Source organism: Myotis myotis, unplaced genomic scaffold, assembly GCF_014108235.1.
Source record: "Myotis myotis isolate mMyoMyo1 unplaced genomic scaffold, mMyoMyo1.p scaffold_m19_p_10, whole genome shotgun sequence".
NCBI lineage: Eukaryota > Metazoa > Chordata > Mammalia > Chiroptera > Vespertilionidae > Myotis > Myotis myotis.
This window is the reverse complement of record NW_023416314.1, coordinates 27,941,617-27,957,090: the sequence shown is the minus strand read 5'-3', so window position 1 is coordinate 27,957,090 and position 15,474 is coordinate 27,941,617. Positions and strand designations below refer to the sequence as shown.

Here is a 15,474-nt window from a genome sequence, read left to right as displayed (position 1 = left end):
TATCTGTTTGTTTGTTATGTTTGTTCATTTTTTTTTATTTGTTTTACATGTGAGTGAAATCATATGGTATTTGTCTTTAACTTATTTTACTTAGCATAATACTCTGTAATTCCATCTATGTTGTTCCAAGTGGCAAGATTTCATTCTTTTTTATTATGGCTGATATATATATATATACATATATACATACACACACACACACACACACACACACACACACACACACACATATATACAAACACATACATATTTTGATGGAGCAATATTTTGATATATGTATATATATGTATATGTGTGTGTATATATATATATCTACACTAATAAAAGACAACGATGCTAATTGACTGTACCTTCGCTACACCCCAAGCCATGCCCACCAGCCAATCAGAGCAACTATATGCAAATTAACCCAACCAAGATGACAGCCGGCAGCCATGTAGCTGGAGCAAGCAGGAGGCTTGGTTGCCTGGGCGATGGAGGAAGCCAGGCTTCCCGCATGCCCTGAGCCAGCTGTGGCCTCCGCTCATGGCAACAAAGTTTCAATTATAGAAGATAAATAAATCCCAGATACCTGCTTCCAGCCAGGCTCCACTGGGAGCTTGGGTGGCTGGGGGCTGTGGCCAGCATGCAAACAGCCATCAGCCCCTCACCCAGTCTGGCCAGGCACCCCAGCAGGACCCCCCACCCTGAAGGGGCTGTGGCCAGCCTGAAAATAGCCCTCAGCCCCTCACCCAGGATGTCCAGGCACCCAGTGGGGACCCCCACACTGAAGGGGCTGTGGCCAGCCTGCAAACAGCCCTCAGCCCCTCACCCAGCCTGGCCAGGCACCCCAGGGGGGACTCCTACCCTGAAGGGGCTGTAGCCAGCCTGCAAACAGCCATCAGCTCCTCACCCAGGCTGGCCAGGCACCCCAGTAGGGACCCCCAGCCTGAAGGGGTTGGGGCCAGCCTGCAAACAGCCATCAGCCCCTCACCCAGGCTGGCCAGGCACCCCAGAGGGGACCCCCACCCTGAAGGGGGTGTGACTAGTCTGCAAACAGCCCTCAGCCCCTTGCCCAGGCTGGCCAGGCACCCCAGCGGGACCCCCTCCCTGACCCGGGACACCCTTCAGGGCATACCAGCTGGCCCTTACCCATGCACCAGGCCTCTATCCTATATAATAAAAGGGTAATATGCAAATTGACTCTAACAGCAGAACGACTGGGAATGACTGGTCACTATGACACACACTGACTACCAGGGGGCAGATGCTCAATACAGGTCAGTGCACTCCCACAGGGGGAGCTCTGCTCAGCCACAAGCCAGGCTGATGGCTGCCAGTACATTGGTGGTGGTGGGAGCCTCTCCCGCCTACTCAGCAGCACTAAGGATGTCCGACTGCAGCTTAGGCCTGCTCCCTGCTGGCAAGTGGACATCCCCCAAGGGCTCCCAGGCTGCCTAAGCCAGCAGGTGGTCATCCCCCGAGGGGTCCCAGACTGCGAGAGGGCACAGGGTGGGCTGAGGGACCCCCACCCACTGCACAAATTTTTGTACACTGGGCCTCTAGTGTGTGTGTGTGTGTGTGTATGTGTATATATATTATATCTTTATCTATTAATGAACATTTTGGCTATTGTAAATAATGCTACAGTGAACATAGGGGTGCATATATCTTTTTAAAGTAGTGTTTTGAATTCCTTTGGATAAATACCCAGAAGTGGATTTTCTGAGCCATATGGTAGTTCTACTTTAATTTTTTGAGGAACCTCTGTACTGTTTTCCATAGTAGCTCCACCAATTTGAAATCCCACCAATAATGCATGAGGGTTCCCTTTCTCCACATCCTCACCCACACCTGTTTATTTATTGATGGTAGCCATTCTAACAGATGTGAGGTGATATCTGATTGTGGTTTTAATCTGCATTTCTCTTATGATTAGTGACATTCACCATCTTTTTATATATGTACTAGAGGCTCGGTGCACTAAATTCATGCATGGTGGGGGGAGTTGGTGTCCCTCAGGCCAGCCTGCACCCACTTCAATCTGGGACCCCTTGGGGGATGTCCAACTCACAATCTGAGACTGCTGGCTCATAACTGCTCGCCTGCCTGCCTGCCTGATTTCCCCTAACCACTTCTGCCTGCCAACCTGATCATCCCCTAACCCAGGAGTGGGCAAACTTTTTGACTCAAGGGCCACAATGGGTTCTTAAACTGGACCGGAGGGCCGGAACAAAAGCATGGATGGAGTGTTTGTGTGAACTAATATAAATTCAAAGTAAACATCATTATATAAAAGGGTACGGTCTTTTTTTTTTTTTTTTTAGTTTTATTCATTTCAAACGGGCCGGATCCGGCCCGCGGGCCGTAGTTTGCCCACGGCTGCCCTAACCACTCCTCTGCCGGCCTGATTGCCCCAACTGCCCTCCCCTGCCAGCCCGATCGCCCCAACTGCCCTCCCCTGCTGGCCCAATCGCCCCCAATTGCCCTCTCTTGCCAGCCTGTTTGCCCACAACTGCCCTCCCCTGCCAGCCATCTTGTGGTGGCCACCTTGTGACGACATCACGCAAGGGTGTGCCGCCACCTAGGCTTTTATTATATAGGACTAGAGGCCTGGTGCACGAAACTTGTGCATGAGTTGGGGGATGTCCCTCAGCCCGACCTGCACCCTCTCCATTCTGGGATGCCTTGGGGGATGTCCGACTGCCGGTTTAGGCCCGATCCCAGCAGTCAGACATCCCTCTCACAATCCGGGACCACTGGCTCCTAACCACTTGCCCGCCTGCCTGCCTGCCTTATTGCCCCTAACCACCTCTACCTGCTGGCCTGATCACCCCCTAACTACTCTCCCCTGCCGGCCTGATCATCCCCAACTTCCCTCCCTGCCAACCTGATCGCCCCCTAACTGCTTGTTCCCCGCGCTGGCCTGATCTCGCCCCTAACTGCTTGCTCCCCCTTGGGCCTGATCACGCCCCTAACTGCTTGCTCCCCATGCTGGCCTGATCACGCCCCTAACTACTTGCTCCCCCGCGCCAGCCTGATCTAGCCCCTAACTGCCTCTGCCTTGGCCCCGCTACTGATGTTGACCCAGTCTAATTAGCATATTACTATTTTATTAGTATAGATTGGCCATCTAGATGTCCTCTTTGGAGAAATGTCTATTCAGATCTTCTGCCCATTTTTAAAACAGACTGTTTTCTTTTTGGTGTTAAGTTGTATGAGTTCCATGTATAGTCCGATTATTAACACATTGTTGGATGTATCATTGGCGAATATCTTCTCCCATTCAGTAGGTTATCATTTCATTTTGTTGGTGGTTTCCTTCCCTGTACAAAAACTCTTTAGTTTGATATAGATCCATTTGCTTATTTATTTTTCTTTTGTTTCCCTTGCCTGAGGAGATATATCCAAAAAAAATTAACTAAGAGTGATATCAAAGAGTTTACTGCCTATGTGTTCTTCTAGGAGTTTGGGTCTTCAGTTTAAGTATTTAATCTATTTGGAGATTATTCTTGTATATGGTATAAGAAAGTGATCCAGTTTCATTTTTTTGCATGTTTTTGTCGTTTTCCCAACACCATTTATTAAAGATACTGTCTCTATTGTATATTCTTACCTTCTTTGTCATAGACTAATTCCGTAAAGACATGAGTTTATTTTGTGTTCTTTATTCTGTTCCATTGACCTCTGTGTCTCTGTTTATGCCAATCATGCTGTTTTGATTACTGTAGCCTTGTAATATAGTTTGATATCAGGTTACATACCTTCAAATGTGTTCTTTCTCAAGATTGTTTTAGATATTAGCCATACTGTGTCCTTTGATTGAAGCAGTTAGTCCACTTACATTTAAAGTAATTATTGATAGGTATTATTTTATGACTATTTTTGTATTTCTTCTCTGTTTCTTTCTTATTTATTTTGCTCTCTTTTCTTGTATGCTGTTGACTTTGTGTAGTGTCATATTTGGATTCCTTTTTATTTCTTGTAGGTTTTTGGTTTGTGGTTACCATGTGCTTCATATATACCAAGCTATGTTTATAGCAGTCTATTTTAAGTTGATAGTCACCTAAGTTCAAACACATTCTAAAATAACTACAATTTTTACTCATCCCCTCTACATTTATGTTTTTGTCATTGTTTTTACTTTTTATGTATGTATTTGTGTGTATTCCTTAATTTATTGTTGTAATTACTCATCATCTTTCTACTTTTGTCTTTTAACCTTTGTACTGGCTTTATAGTTGGTTGATCCCTTGCTTTTACTGTTTACCTTTGTGAGAATTTTTTTTCTTATTCATAGTTTTGATCTTTTCTACTTAAAAGAGTACCTTTAACATTTTCTTTACTACTGGGTTAGTGGAATGAATTCCCTTAGCTTTTTCTTGTCTGGGAAGCTCTTTATCTCTCCTTCTATTCTAAATGATAGACTTGCTAAGTATAATAATCTTGGATGTGGGTCTTTGCTTTTCATCACTTTGTATATTTGTGCCAGTGTCTTCTGGCCTGCAGAGTTTCTGTTGAGAAATCAGTTCACAGTCCTATGGGAGCTGCCTTATACATAATTAACTGCTTTTCTGTCACTACTTTTATGATTCTCTACTTATCTTTCACCTTCAGCATTTTAACTATGATATGTCTTAGTATGGGACTCTTCAGGTCCACCAAGTTTGTGACTCTGTGCTTTCTGGACTTGTATGTCTATTTCCATCACCAGGTTAGGGAAGTTTTCAGTCATTATTTCTTCAAAAATGTTTTCATCCTTTGCTCTTTTCTCCTTCTGATATCCCTATGATGCAAATGTTGGTATGCTTGATGTTGTACCAAAGGTCCCTTAAACTATTCTATTTTTTTTTTCTTTGCTGTTCTGATAGGGTGTTTTCTGCTACCTTGTCTTCCAGATTGCTCATTTGATAAACTACTTCATCTAATCTGCTCTTGATTCCCTCTAATATATTCTTCATTTCGAACTGATTTTTTTTTAATGTTTCCTCTCTCTTTGTTGACATTCTCAATGAGTTCATCTACTATTTCCCTAAGTTCCTTGAGCATCCTTATAACCAGTGTTTTGCATCTGGTAGATTGCTTGTCTCCATTTTGTTCAGTTCTTTTTCTGAAGTTTTTCTCCTGTTCTGTTCCTTCATTTGGGACATGTTTCTTTGTCTCTACATTTTGGCTGACTCCCCATGTTTGTTTCTGTATATTAGGTAGCTCTGCTATGTCTCCAACTCTTGGCAGAGTGGCCTTATGTAGTAGGTATTCTGTGAGACTCAGCGTGTAGTGTCCCTGTTCATCTCAGGTAGGTGGTTCAGGTGGTCTCAGGTGTTGTGTGTGCCCTTCTGTTGTAGGTGAGCCTTGATTGCTATTGGGACATCAGTGCGTGGGATTGTCTCTCAGGCTGACTGGCTGTAACTACGTCAGACCATCCCACAGTGCAGCAGTTGCTTTAGTGGGGCTCTGGTGCCAGCCAAGTCTGCCTTTTGGGTGTGTTGTTTGTGGACCTGGTTGGGTGCTGCTGTGGTGTAATTTGAAGCAGGCCCATGGGTTTGTTGATTCTGGAGGCTCTTGGGAGAGGCTGTGGTATAGGCCAAGGCCAGCTACTCCTGGCTTGGGCTGACTAGTGGGAGCTGCAAAGTGATCTGTGGTTTGTTGCTGCTTTTGCTAAACTTGGAGGTGTTTGGGAGAGGTTATGCTATGAACCAAGACTGGTTGCCATTCTGGGCCTGGGACCCTTTAGTGGGCCCCAGAATGTAAGTTGAGGCCAGCTACCTTGTGCTGGGTTTTTGGCCACTTACTTGAGTTATATTCAGGGCAGCACTGGACACAGCTTATGTCAGGCTTGAGGCCACCTGATGGAAATTACAATGTATATTGAGACCAGTTACCCCTTATAACTGGGCTTGGGGCTGCTTCTTAAGAGGTGCAGGGCACACCAAGCCCAGCTGCTGCTTGTTTGGGGTTTGTGGATCTTAGAGAGATCTTAGGAAAGTCCGCAGCAGAGCTGAAGAGGCTGCTCATGTAGAAAAGTCTCTGGAAGCAACTTGGGTCAGGTGTGTGTATATACTGTAGACGGCCTTATACGGCACTGCAACTACTTAAAGTGACATTAGATTTAAACTTACACTAAAAAATGAGAAACACATTAAATTGTAACTAATAAGTTTTAGAGATAAAATGAATTTTTGTCATTAACTAGTTGATCAAAGTTAATGGTTCATCTGCTTCTTTGTTTGAAAAAACTTTGTGTGTAATAGCTTAGAAAAGTGGTGACTTAATTTAAAAGGGTGCTTTATAAAAAGCACTGTTATATTTTACTTGGTTAATTTAATTTTTAAAAAACCTGCATTGTCAAACAAGTGACTTTTGACATTTTTTGAGTATTCAGATTTCAAAAGCCAATTTTTAACTTTTAATACATTGTTTAGATTTGACATATATTGTGAAAAATATTTCAAATGATAAGGTATTTTCCATATTTTATTTATATATAAACAAAATCAGTTTATTTTCTCATTGATATTAAAAAAACAAAACCCAACGGTGAAAAATGCCTCACATTGTGCTTTTTTCTTTAGGTTCATTGTGGGGAAGGAAGAAATTCCCACACATTCTTATTCCCCAGAGACAGCATACGCAAAAGTGGAACAAAAGACAGAAAAACAGGAGGAAAAATCTAGAGGAATGAATATAATTGCTCTAGTCAGGAAGCTTGTGGATTCAATGTGAGTTCTTTATCTTGATATTTTAGCACACTTTGTCTTGTTTTATATAATATTTGTACTATGCGAAGGTATTTTTGTGTTTGTTTTTCAGGTGATGGTAATTTTTTGTGCAGAATTTTATAAAAGGCACATGATGGCAAGTGAATGTTATTAATATTTCTGGCACGACTATAGATAACCATATACCTTTAAAATAGGTTACATGAAATTGAAATACTTTTCTATTGCAAACAAGACAGAATTGCAGGAGTCTAGAGTAGGGAACTTTAGGAATAATTAACATGTGCTAATCAAATGTGCCAAGTGTGGAAAGGAGAAAGAAAAGTTCTGAGAGAGATTCAAGAAGATGCAGGAATAATAAGGAGCAAGCTTTAAGTAAAGGATATTTTGCAAGAGTGGAAGTGTTTAGGGCTTTGGAAAGAAAATAAATCTTTAATTGTATTTTTTACAAAGAAGTCTGTATTTCATACAAATAAACCTTGATTTGTATTTCAAGTGTAAATATTTAAGAAAATAAATTTAATGGTTTAAAATTAAATCAGCTGATTAAAATAATATTGTTAGTGATGTTTTAGAGAATATGACATGAGTGGGCAATATAGAAAGTCAGGGGGTCAGTTAAGGGAATCTGAGGCCCGTTAAGGAATTGGAAGACCTACGTTTGGCTCTCATTTTGCCCCTGCTGACTGTATCCCAAAATCCTCCTGGGTTAACCAGGGTTTATAATCTCTATTGAGGAGTGTTGTGTGCATTAAATGAAATAGCATATGACTTGCCTCACATTCATGAGCACAAAGTAGGTGCTCAAAATGTTTGCTGGATTTAAAGACTTTCTCTTCATTTTGGCATACACCACATACAGAAGCTAAGAGAACAAAAAGGAATAGTAGAAGGCAGGAATAATTATGGTAGTGATCTTATTAAGATCAAGAATTTGCTTAATAGCAAGTTCAAAATAGTTAAGGGTTATCTTAGTGGAGAGAAGGGGGATGGGGTTCCTCTTAGATTTCAGCAGGAATCGTAGGGGAATGCAGAGAATGTATCCTGCGGGCGAGTGATGCCATGGGCTCAGAACTGATCAGGTCATGGCAGGACTTGTCTAGTAGCCTCAGGGAGTGCACTGATATGAGAGCAGATGCAGATACTACAGAAGCAGAGCAGAAAATGCAGGGCCTGGGCAGTCCAGAACTTAGGACCATTGTAATGAAAGCATAAGGAAAGTGAATGACAGTGCAGTTGGTATCAGAATTTAAGTGCACTAGCAAAGAGAGTTTAATAACTTCTGTTGTAGTTCTGGTAGCAATGGCTGAGAAATGTCTTTGAGAGGACACTTAGCTGTGTGAAGAGTGATGGTTTACATAAGGCACCTCTTCTCTGATTCACGTCTTCTCAGGCCCCCAGCTTTCATCACTCAGCAACTTCACGTGACCAGATATGTTCCGTCATCCTAATGATATAAGGGCTGTGGTCCATGTGAACTCTTGCTGTCACCCTTGAGTAGAAAAGGCTGCCTGTAGACTCCAGCCACAGAGCAGAATTGGATTTCAGAAAAAGTCTTGCTAATCAATTTGCACATGGAACTACAGATGTGTGGAGCCGGAATATCACTCTACAAGTAATTGTTATAAACAGGAGTGAGTGGGTTTCAACCAAGAAGCTAATTTATTACCCACCATCGAAGAGTTATAAAAACTACTCTTCAAAAAGAAAGGGGGATAGCTAAACCCTCCTTAGATGTCCTCCTTACTTTCTTATGCCCAGAGTACATAAATGGTGCTGGAGTCGGCACACCAAAAATCACAATGAGTGTGTCTTGAACAGTAGTCCTCCCAGCAGAAATGTTTATTAAGTACTCGAGGACTAAGTGCTTTATGGTTAAATCACAAATAACCTACTTTCAAATTCCCCCACGATCTATATCTATATTTATTTTAAAAACTGAATTTTGAATTCCAATACTGTATCATGTTTCTTTTCCAGATGTTTTCTCTCAAATATAATTAAGTATAAATTCCTGTAACTTGAACACATTCTCATTACGATTTTTGCTCAAGTGCTGACTTCATGGATGATTTATGGCCATTATATTCTACAACAAGTGATTTAAAGCTTCCAAAAGCTCTGGCAGAGTAAAGATATATATATGCATATTTTTAATATTTAGTCACAGATATTTACCACTGTGGTTTTTCTGTTCCACATTAAAGTGTTTTGACTACAGTCACGTATTTTATACAATGTGTCAAATGGTGAGCAGCAAAGGAAAAGAATCTGTTACCTTTGCTTCTGTATGTCCTAAGAAACCAAAAGATGCACACATTTAGAAACAAGTAGGTAATGATTTCTGCTTTTTTGGTTAGAGAGGTTTATGCAGATCTACACACATTTTAATTATAATTAGTGTTTTGCTTTAATTTCAGATGTAAGCATGGACCAAGGCATAGATGTTGCAAACACTATGAAGATAATTGCATCTCTTATTGCATTAAAGTAAGTACACAAAAGAATCTTCTTTATTAAATAAACCAATTTCTATATTTCTAAATTAAATATAGAAATAACTTATTTATTAAAATATAATTTCAAAGTAAATTGAAAAGTTGACAATAATTCCTATCATTCTTTGCATTTGACTTGAAAAATAAGAATTTTGTGATATATAATAACAATTGAGTTTAATATTCACTTGCCAGATCTTTAAATAATTTCAAAATTTGCTTATTTAAAAATTAGTGTAAAACTTACAAAGTAGAAGACAGGGTGAAACAACACAACAAAAAGGACAAGGCCCCTGGACTGTGCTGTGTGCTGGCCGATCAGCAGTCACCCACGCACACGCATAGTCTGGTACAGCAGCGTCTGATTTTGGACTTGTGAAGCTGCTACATTTTTTTAGACATGGAGTAACTAGAGCATGTCCACAGTTGCTCTGCATTAAGCAAGTTAGCTGTGCCCACTGGCATAAATTCCTTGCTCCCTAATATATTAGTGTACCAGTGTGACTCTCCCTACCCACCCCCATCACCACCCGTTCTGGGAAGGAAGTTATTTTCCTTACACTTAGTCTGGCACAGATGGCACCACCTGCTGCTACAAGTTCTCCAGTTTTAGATGGTACTCTAACAATTCTGATGCTTTAAAAAGTTTATGATCTTTCTCACAACATCTGATCTGCACTCAGTTGCTGATAAGGGCAGAGTTGTTCAGCATCCCCCAACGACAGCCTCCTGACGGTCACTCGAGAAGGGAGGGACTGTGTCACATTAGTGCTTCTGAATGCATGCCTGTGGCCCAGTGCTGATAGCGGTGTTAGCCCAAGCCAATACCTTACCCTTGGAGTCCCCAAAGACATGACCAGGTGTAAGAGTGGTGGAGTATTTTTTCAGTTGTGCAATGGTTTTTGGCACACTCCTTCCAAATCTGATTTCCTGCTTCACTTTTAAAATGGCAAAAAAGAACAAAAAACATCATTGCTGGCAGCCTCAGAGTCTGCCCCTCTGCCATTCCCAGAGTTATTCTTCCCTCCAACTGGACATCACTCTTTTTCAAGGGGAGACCTCAGGAGGGAAGCATCTGATTAAATCAGAAGTACTTGAGAAAGTTTGGGAAGAGGAGGGTAATATTAAAATTATATGAGAAAATTAATGAGCATTGCTAAGCAATGAAAAAAAAATGTAGTCTTTCTTTCTAATGCGTACCACTCCTATAAACTTGGCAATTTATGTATAAATTGGAGTATTTTGTCTATGAATATAAAATTTTGAGACCTGTGGGCAAGGAATTTACTACACAAATATGGTAAAATATTTCGACAGTGCACCTCATGATCCCAAGGACTCCGTTACACCACATTAAATCATATCCCTGGGTAAATAATCAAATGATTACATTCCTCTCAGCTCACTATACTCCATTCACAGTAACTTTTGACGGCTTTCTCATACCCAATCTCATTTTTGGCTTTGTGCTTTCTGTCTAAGCTACCTGAAATGTTTTTCTCACGTTAGCTCCTCCTCTTTTGTGTCTACTTAAATGCCACATCCTCTGTAGCCTTCCCTTACCAGTCAATCCTAGTGCCCTACTTCCCAGAACACTTACTGCAGTCTTGAATTATTGTTGTTTTATAAGCTTCCTTACTTATTTTCTCTTCCTCTAATGAGCATGAAAGCCTCAATGAAGGCAAGAACTTTGTATCTTCTTCGGTTTTCCCCCAGCATAATGCTTGGCACATAAGAGGCATCAGTGAATATCTTTTGAATACATAGAAGGGTGAATGGATGGAGGAATGAATGGCCTCTTGAAAACCGGGTGAAAAGACTGAACATGAGTGTGATCCTTGAATCTTTAGATTAATATTATAAGGTTATCAAAGATAGAAGTGTGAACATTTCATGCTTCAAACTAATACTAGGCAGTTTCAGTTAAGCAAATGCTTAATAATTTATACTAATTGATTGGACAATTTAATTTCCATTTTTAAACCAGGTATTAAATAGTTTCAGGTAAATTAACGAATGTTTCTTCATAGTAAATTTTTTTTTTTTTCTAAAAAAAGAACTCTGTTATCTGGAAGATACAGACCTGATCTCTGGCACTTAGCAGCCAAGCACTGCTAAGAATGTAGACATTTCCCCATTTTACTGGGGCGAGAAGAGAATGGGAGACCAATATTAAAATGTATTGGCTGAATCATGTATAAAATATTACTCTTTTTGATAACTTTTGTTTTGTGCTAATTGGCATTTTTTTAGCCTACCAGTGTTAAATGACATCTAAACTTCATTTTCCTAAACTCTGAAATAAAATTGACTAACACTAGGCCTCTCTCTGTTCCCTTTTGCACTGAAGAAATAGTTGCAGATAATATGAAGGAATGTTGGAAGCAAATATGGATTTGAAGCAGATTTGCTTTTTCAAGTTGTGTTGAGTATACCTCAAAGCTACCATTCTCTAGAGATGTTTGAGCAGAAATATAAACCTAGATATAATTACTTATTTTTCTAGGAAAGTCTTTTAACCTGACCATTTAAAAAGTTGATACCAAAGGTCTAGATAAATAATAAAATTCTCTTTCTGTCAAAAGAATCCCTGCTCATACTGATGCGTAAGGAGTTGCCAAAAGGATTTGGTTTTGTTAACTTCTTTTTATTTCAATGCTTTTGTTTCTAAAATTTTGACGTGGTTTAGGAATTACGAATCCTGATTATTATAAACAAAATGTCAGTTTTGGTGCATAGACAACCTTGGCCAGGTGCCTGTGAAACTTTTTTCTTTGTAAATCAAAGAAAGTCTACTTACTGCAGGTTTTGCCCTTATTTTGAAGATAATTGTTTTAAAATTGAGGATTTAACATTTAATTTTGAAAATGGCTGTTAAATATACTTGTGTTAATTTTTTGGAATCCTGTTTTATTCTGAGACAGTGAAATTCAAATCTATCAGACATCAAACTTGGTGGTAAATCAGAATTTCCTCCCAATTTTCTCCAGGGTTTCATCAGGATGTTTAGCGTGGGATACTTGATCCAGTGCTGCCTCCGGATTCCCTCTGCGTTCAGGCATCTGTTTACAAAGCCCTCACGGCTGCTTTCTCTCTTCTACAATAAAGAGAATTTTCAGCTTGGAGCTTTTCTGGGCTCCTTTGTTAGTATATACAAGGTAAGGCTTTCAGAAGAGAAAGGAAAAATGGGAAATAAATAACATGGCTATTGTTAGTATGTGCTCTGTGTCCTTAACTCATCTATCATTTTTTAAAATGCTTCTTTTTGTAGTATTCACAGATGTATATAATATATTGGAAATTAAGGTTGGAGAAATTTCTTATTTTAAAATGTTATTTAATACGCTTGAAAGTACATACTTACTTGGCATTTATACATAATTTTAAAGATTTTCAGACTCACATTCTTTTTTTCCAATAATGGAGACACTGAGAAAATACAAACTTTCTCACATTTCTAATATAAGAAAATGACATTAATATGCTTGGTCTATTTGTTTTAAATTATTTTTAATGCCTGGTTTTAATTTAAACATATTTCAGACACTCCTAACTGATGACAACACTTAATAGAATCAGTATGATTTTCTGTTGTAACATACATATAGGCAATAACTTATTTTTCTTTTCCACTCACTATTCCTACTACACTCACTTACACCCCTTTTTTGCATGTTCCTATAAATGTACCCATACATATATAAGCACATTCCTAAACACATATTAACGATACAGTACTCTACAACTTTAAATAATGGCCTTTTGTTTAATGAGAATTACTAATATGTAAATAATATTTCTGGCACATTATTAAGCAGCTAAAATTTAGATTCTAAATCTAAATATAGATTCTAAATAAATGTGATAACTAAGGTCGATCTGTATGCATACACCTGCAAACACATGTTAAACTCGAAATTATTTCTGGAAAAATGGAATTCTGGCATTATTTTGGGTAAGAAGGCTATGTACAAATTTACTTACAAAAGGTAGATACTCACATTCTTTTTCATTTCTAATTCTAGTGTTTGTATTTATTCTTAATATAAACTTTTAAGTGCTTACAGGTGGACTATCCAACACTTTTTGCTCATGTAGGTTATTCTCTACCATCTAGCATATCTCAGAGCATGTTTTTTTTTTTAATTTCTGTTACTATTTATTTGCTTAGGTAATACAAACTAATGATATTAAACTAAGGAAAATACAAGTGGGTCAGAAAACCTCTTAATAGAAAATATCTCTACAGTGTGTTCCAAAGCTGTATGTAATTTAAAAAATACAGATTATCAGTGCCTTTAGAATCTTCATAAAAATGTAATCAGGAGAAAGACAAACCGGCTTATTTCTTCTGGGTCTTCTTGGTGAAGTGACCCTTTCTCCATTTGGTAATGTTCCTTTTTATCCCTGGTGATAATCCCTATTCTGAAGTCTACTTTGTCTGGTATTAATATAACTACCCCAGCTATTATATTTGATAGTGTACTGTTTCTATCTTTTTATTTGAATTTTTCTGTCTTTAGTTTAAAGGTTGGTTTCTTTTAGACTGCAAATAGTTGGTTCTTTTTATCCAATTTGATAATCTCTATCTTTTAACTGATGAGTTTAGACTGTTTATACCTAATGTATTTATTTATTATGGTTGAATTTAAACTTATCTTCTTGCCAGTTGTTTTGAATTTGTTCCATATTTTATTTTGTTCATCTTTTTCTATTTTCTTTTTCTGTCTTCTGAATTTTTAAAAATATTTTTTAATTTTTTAAATTTATTTTAAAAGCTTTATGTATTCTATCTGTACTGTAGGCTTATTATTTATACCTCTTTTTAAAATTTAGTAATTGCCTTAACATTTATAATAAACATTTTCATATAATATTATATCACTTCATTATAGTGTAGGAATCTTACACCACCATAATTCTAATTTTTCCTTTCCATTTTTTTTGTGCTACACTTTTATCTTTTCATGTGTTATAAACACCACAACACAATGTTACTATTTTTGTTCTGCATAAGGAGTCAGAAGACTTTTTCTGTAAAGGGCCAGATAGTAAATATTTTTTAAAAAATATATTTTTATTGATTTCAGAGAGGAAGGGAGAGGGACAGAGAGACAGAAACATCAATGATGAGAGAGAATCACCCATTGGCTTCCTCCCGCACGCCCCCAACTGGGGGCCAAACCCGCAACCTGGGCACGTGCCCCTGACCGGAACCGAACCTGGGACCCCTCAGTCAGCAGGCCGACGCTCCGTCCACTAAGCCAAACCAGCCAGGGCCAGATAGTAAATATTTTAAACTTTGTGGACTACGTATATGCTCTCTGTCATGACTACTCAACTGTCTGTTGTATGGAAGCAGCCAAAGACAATACATAAATGAATGAGCATGGCAGTATTCCAATAAAACTATTATCACATTGTAATTAGAATTTTATATAATTTTCACGTGTTGCAGTATATTATTTTTGTATTTATTTTTATCCATTTAGAAGTATAAAAGACAGTCTTAGCTCACGGACCATATAAGAGCAAATGGCAGGGCAGATTTAGCTAGTGAGCCGTGCATAGTTTTCTGACCTCTGCTTTAGACAGTTAGTTCAGTTTTACAACAGTTGAACATTTGCCTTCATTTTACCATTTTAGGAGCTCTTTATTTCTGTTTGCAGATCTGGTATCAGATTCCTTCTGCGCGCAGAACTACCTCGGTAACATTTCTGGTAGTGCAGTTCTGCAGGTGATGATTTTTTTCAGCTTCTGTCTGTCCGAGAAAGTCTTTTTTCACCTTCAGACTGAAAAATGTCACTTCTGGGTATAGAATTCTGGCTTGACAGATTTGTAGTTTATCCAGCTTTCTCTCCTTGTTAGAGTGGGATTGGTACTTTTCCCCAGTATTCTGCATGTAGACCAAAGTAGAATCTACATGCATTTTTTTTTCTAGAAATGAAACAACTGAAGTCACTGTATTTTCTTTTTGACACAGGGTACTAGTTGCTTCCTGCGCTGGGTCAGAAACCTGGATGATGAACTGCATGCTATTATAGCTGGTAAAGCAATGATTAAAAAAGAATCATTATTGTATCAATCAGTGGTAGAAAGGAATCAGGACTAGTTTCCAAATTTATCTGATCTCTTTGTATCTTCTTTTCTCTGTAATAGAATCCCTGTTGAGGCATTAGTCTAAACATTTTGTATTTGTGAAGTTTAACTATCAAGGCACTCTTGCCATCTGGTGTTTTGAGTTGATAATATATCTGCCCTCCTATAGGCCAGAAATC

General features: G+C 38.8%; 1 protein-coding gene across 1 annotated transcript in view; it reads left to right on the top strand.

Moving 5' to 3' along the window:
• The window catches only part of TMEM135 (transmembrane protein 135), a 224,888-nt gene that overhangs the window by 199,743 nt on the left and 9,671 nt on the right, over window positions 1-15,474 (top strand). The window contains exons 8-11 of the mRNA XM_036324735.1: window positions 6,552-6,698; window positions 9,119-9,188; window positions 12,187-12,354; window positions 15,180-15,243. Of these exons, the coding sequence (XP_036180628.1) occupies window positions 6,552-6,698; window positions 9,119-9,188; window positions 12,187-12,354; window positions 15,180-15,243 (449 nt within the window). The remainder of the gene's footprint in view (window positions 1-6,551; window positions 6,699-9,118; window positions 9,189-12,186; window positions 12,355-15,179; window positions 15,244-15,474) is intronic.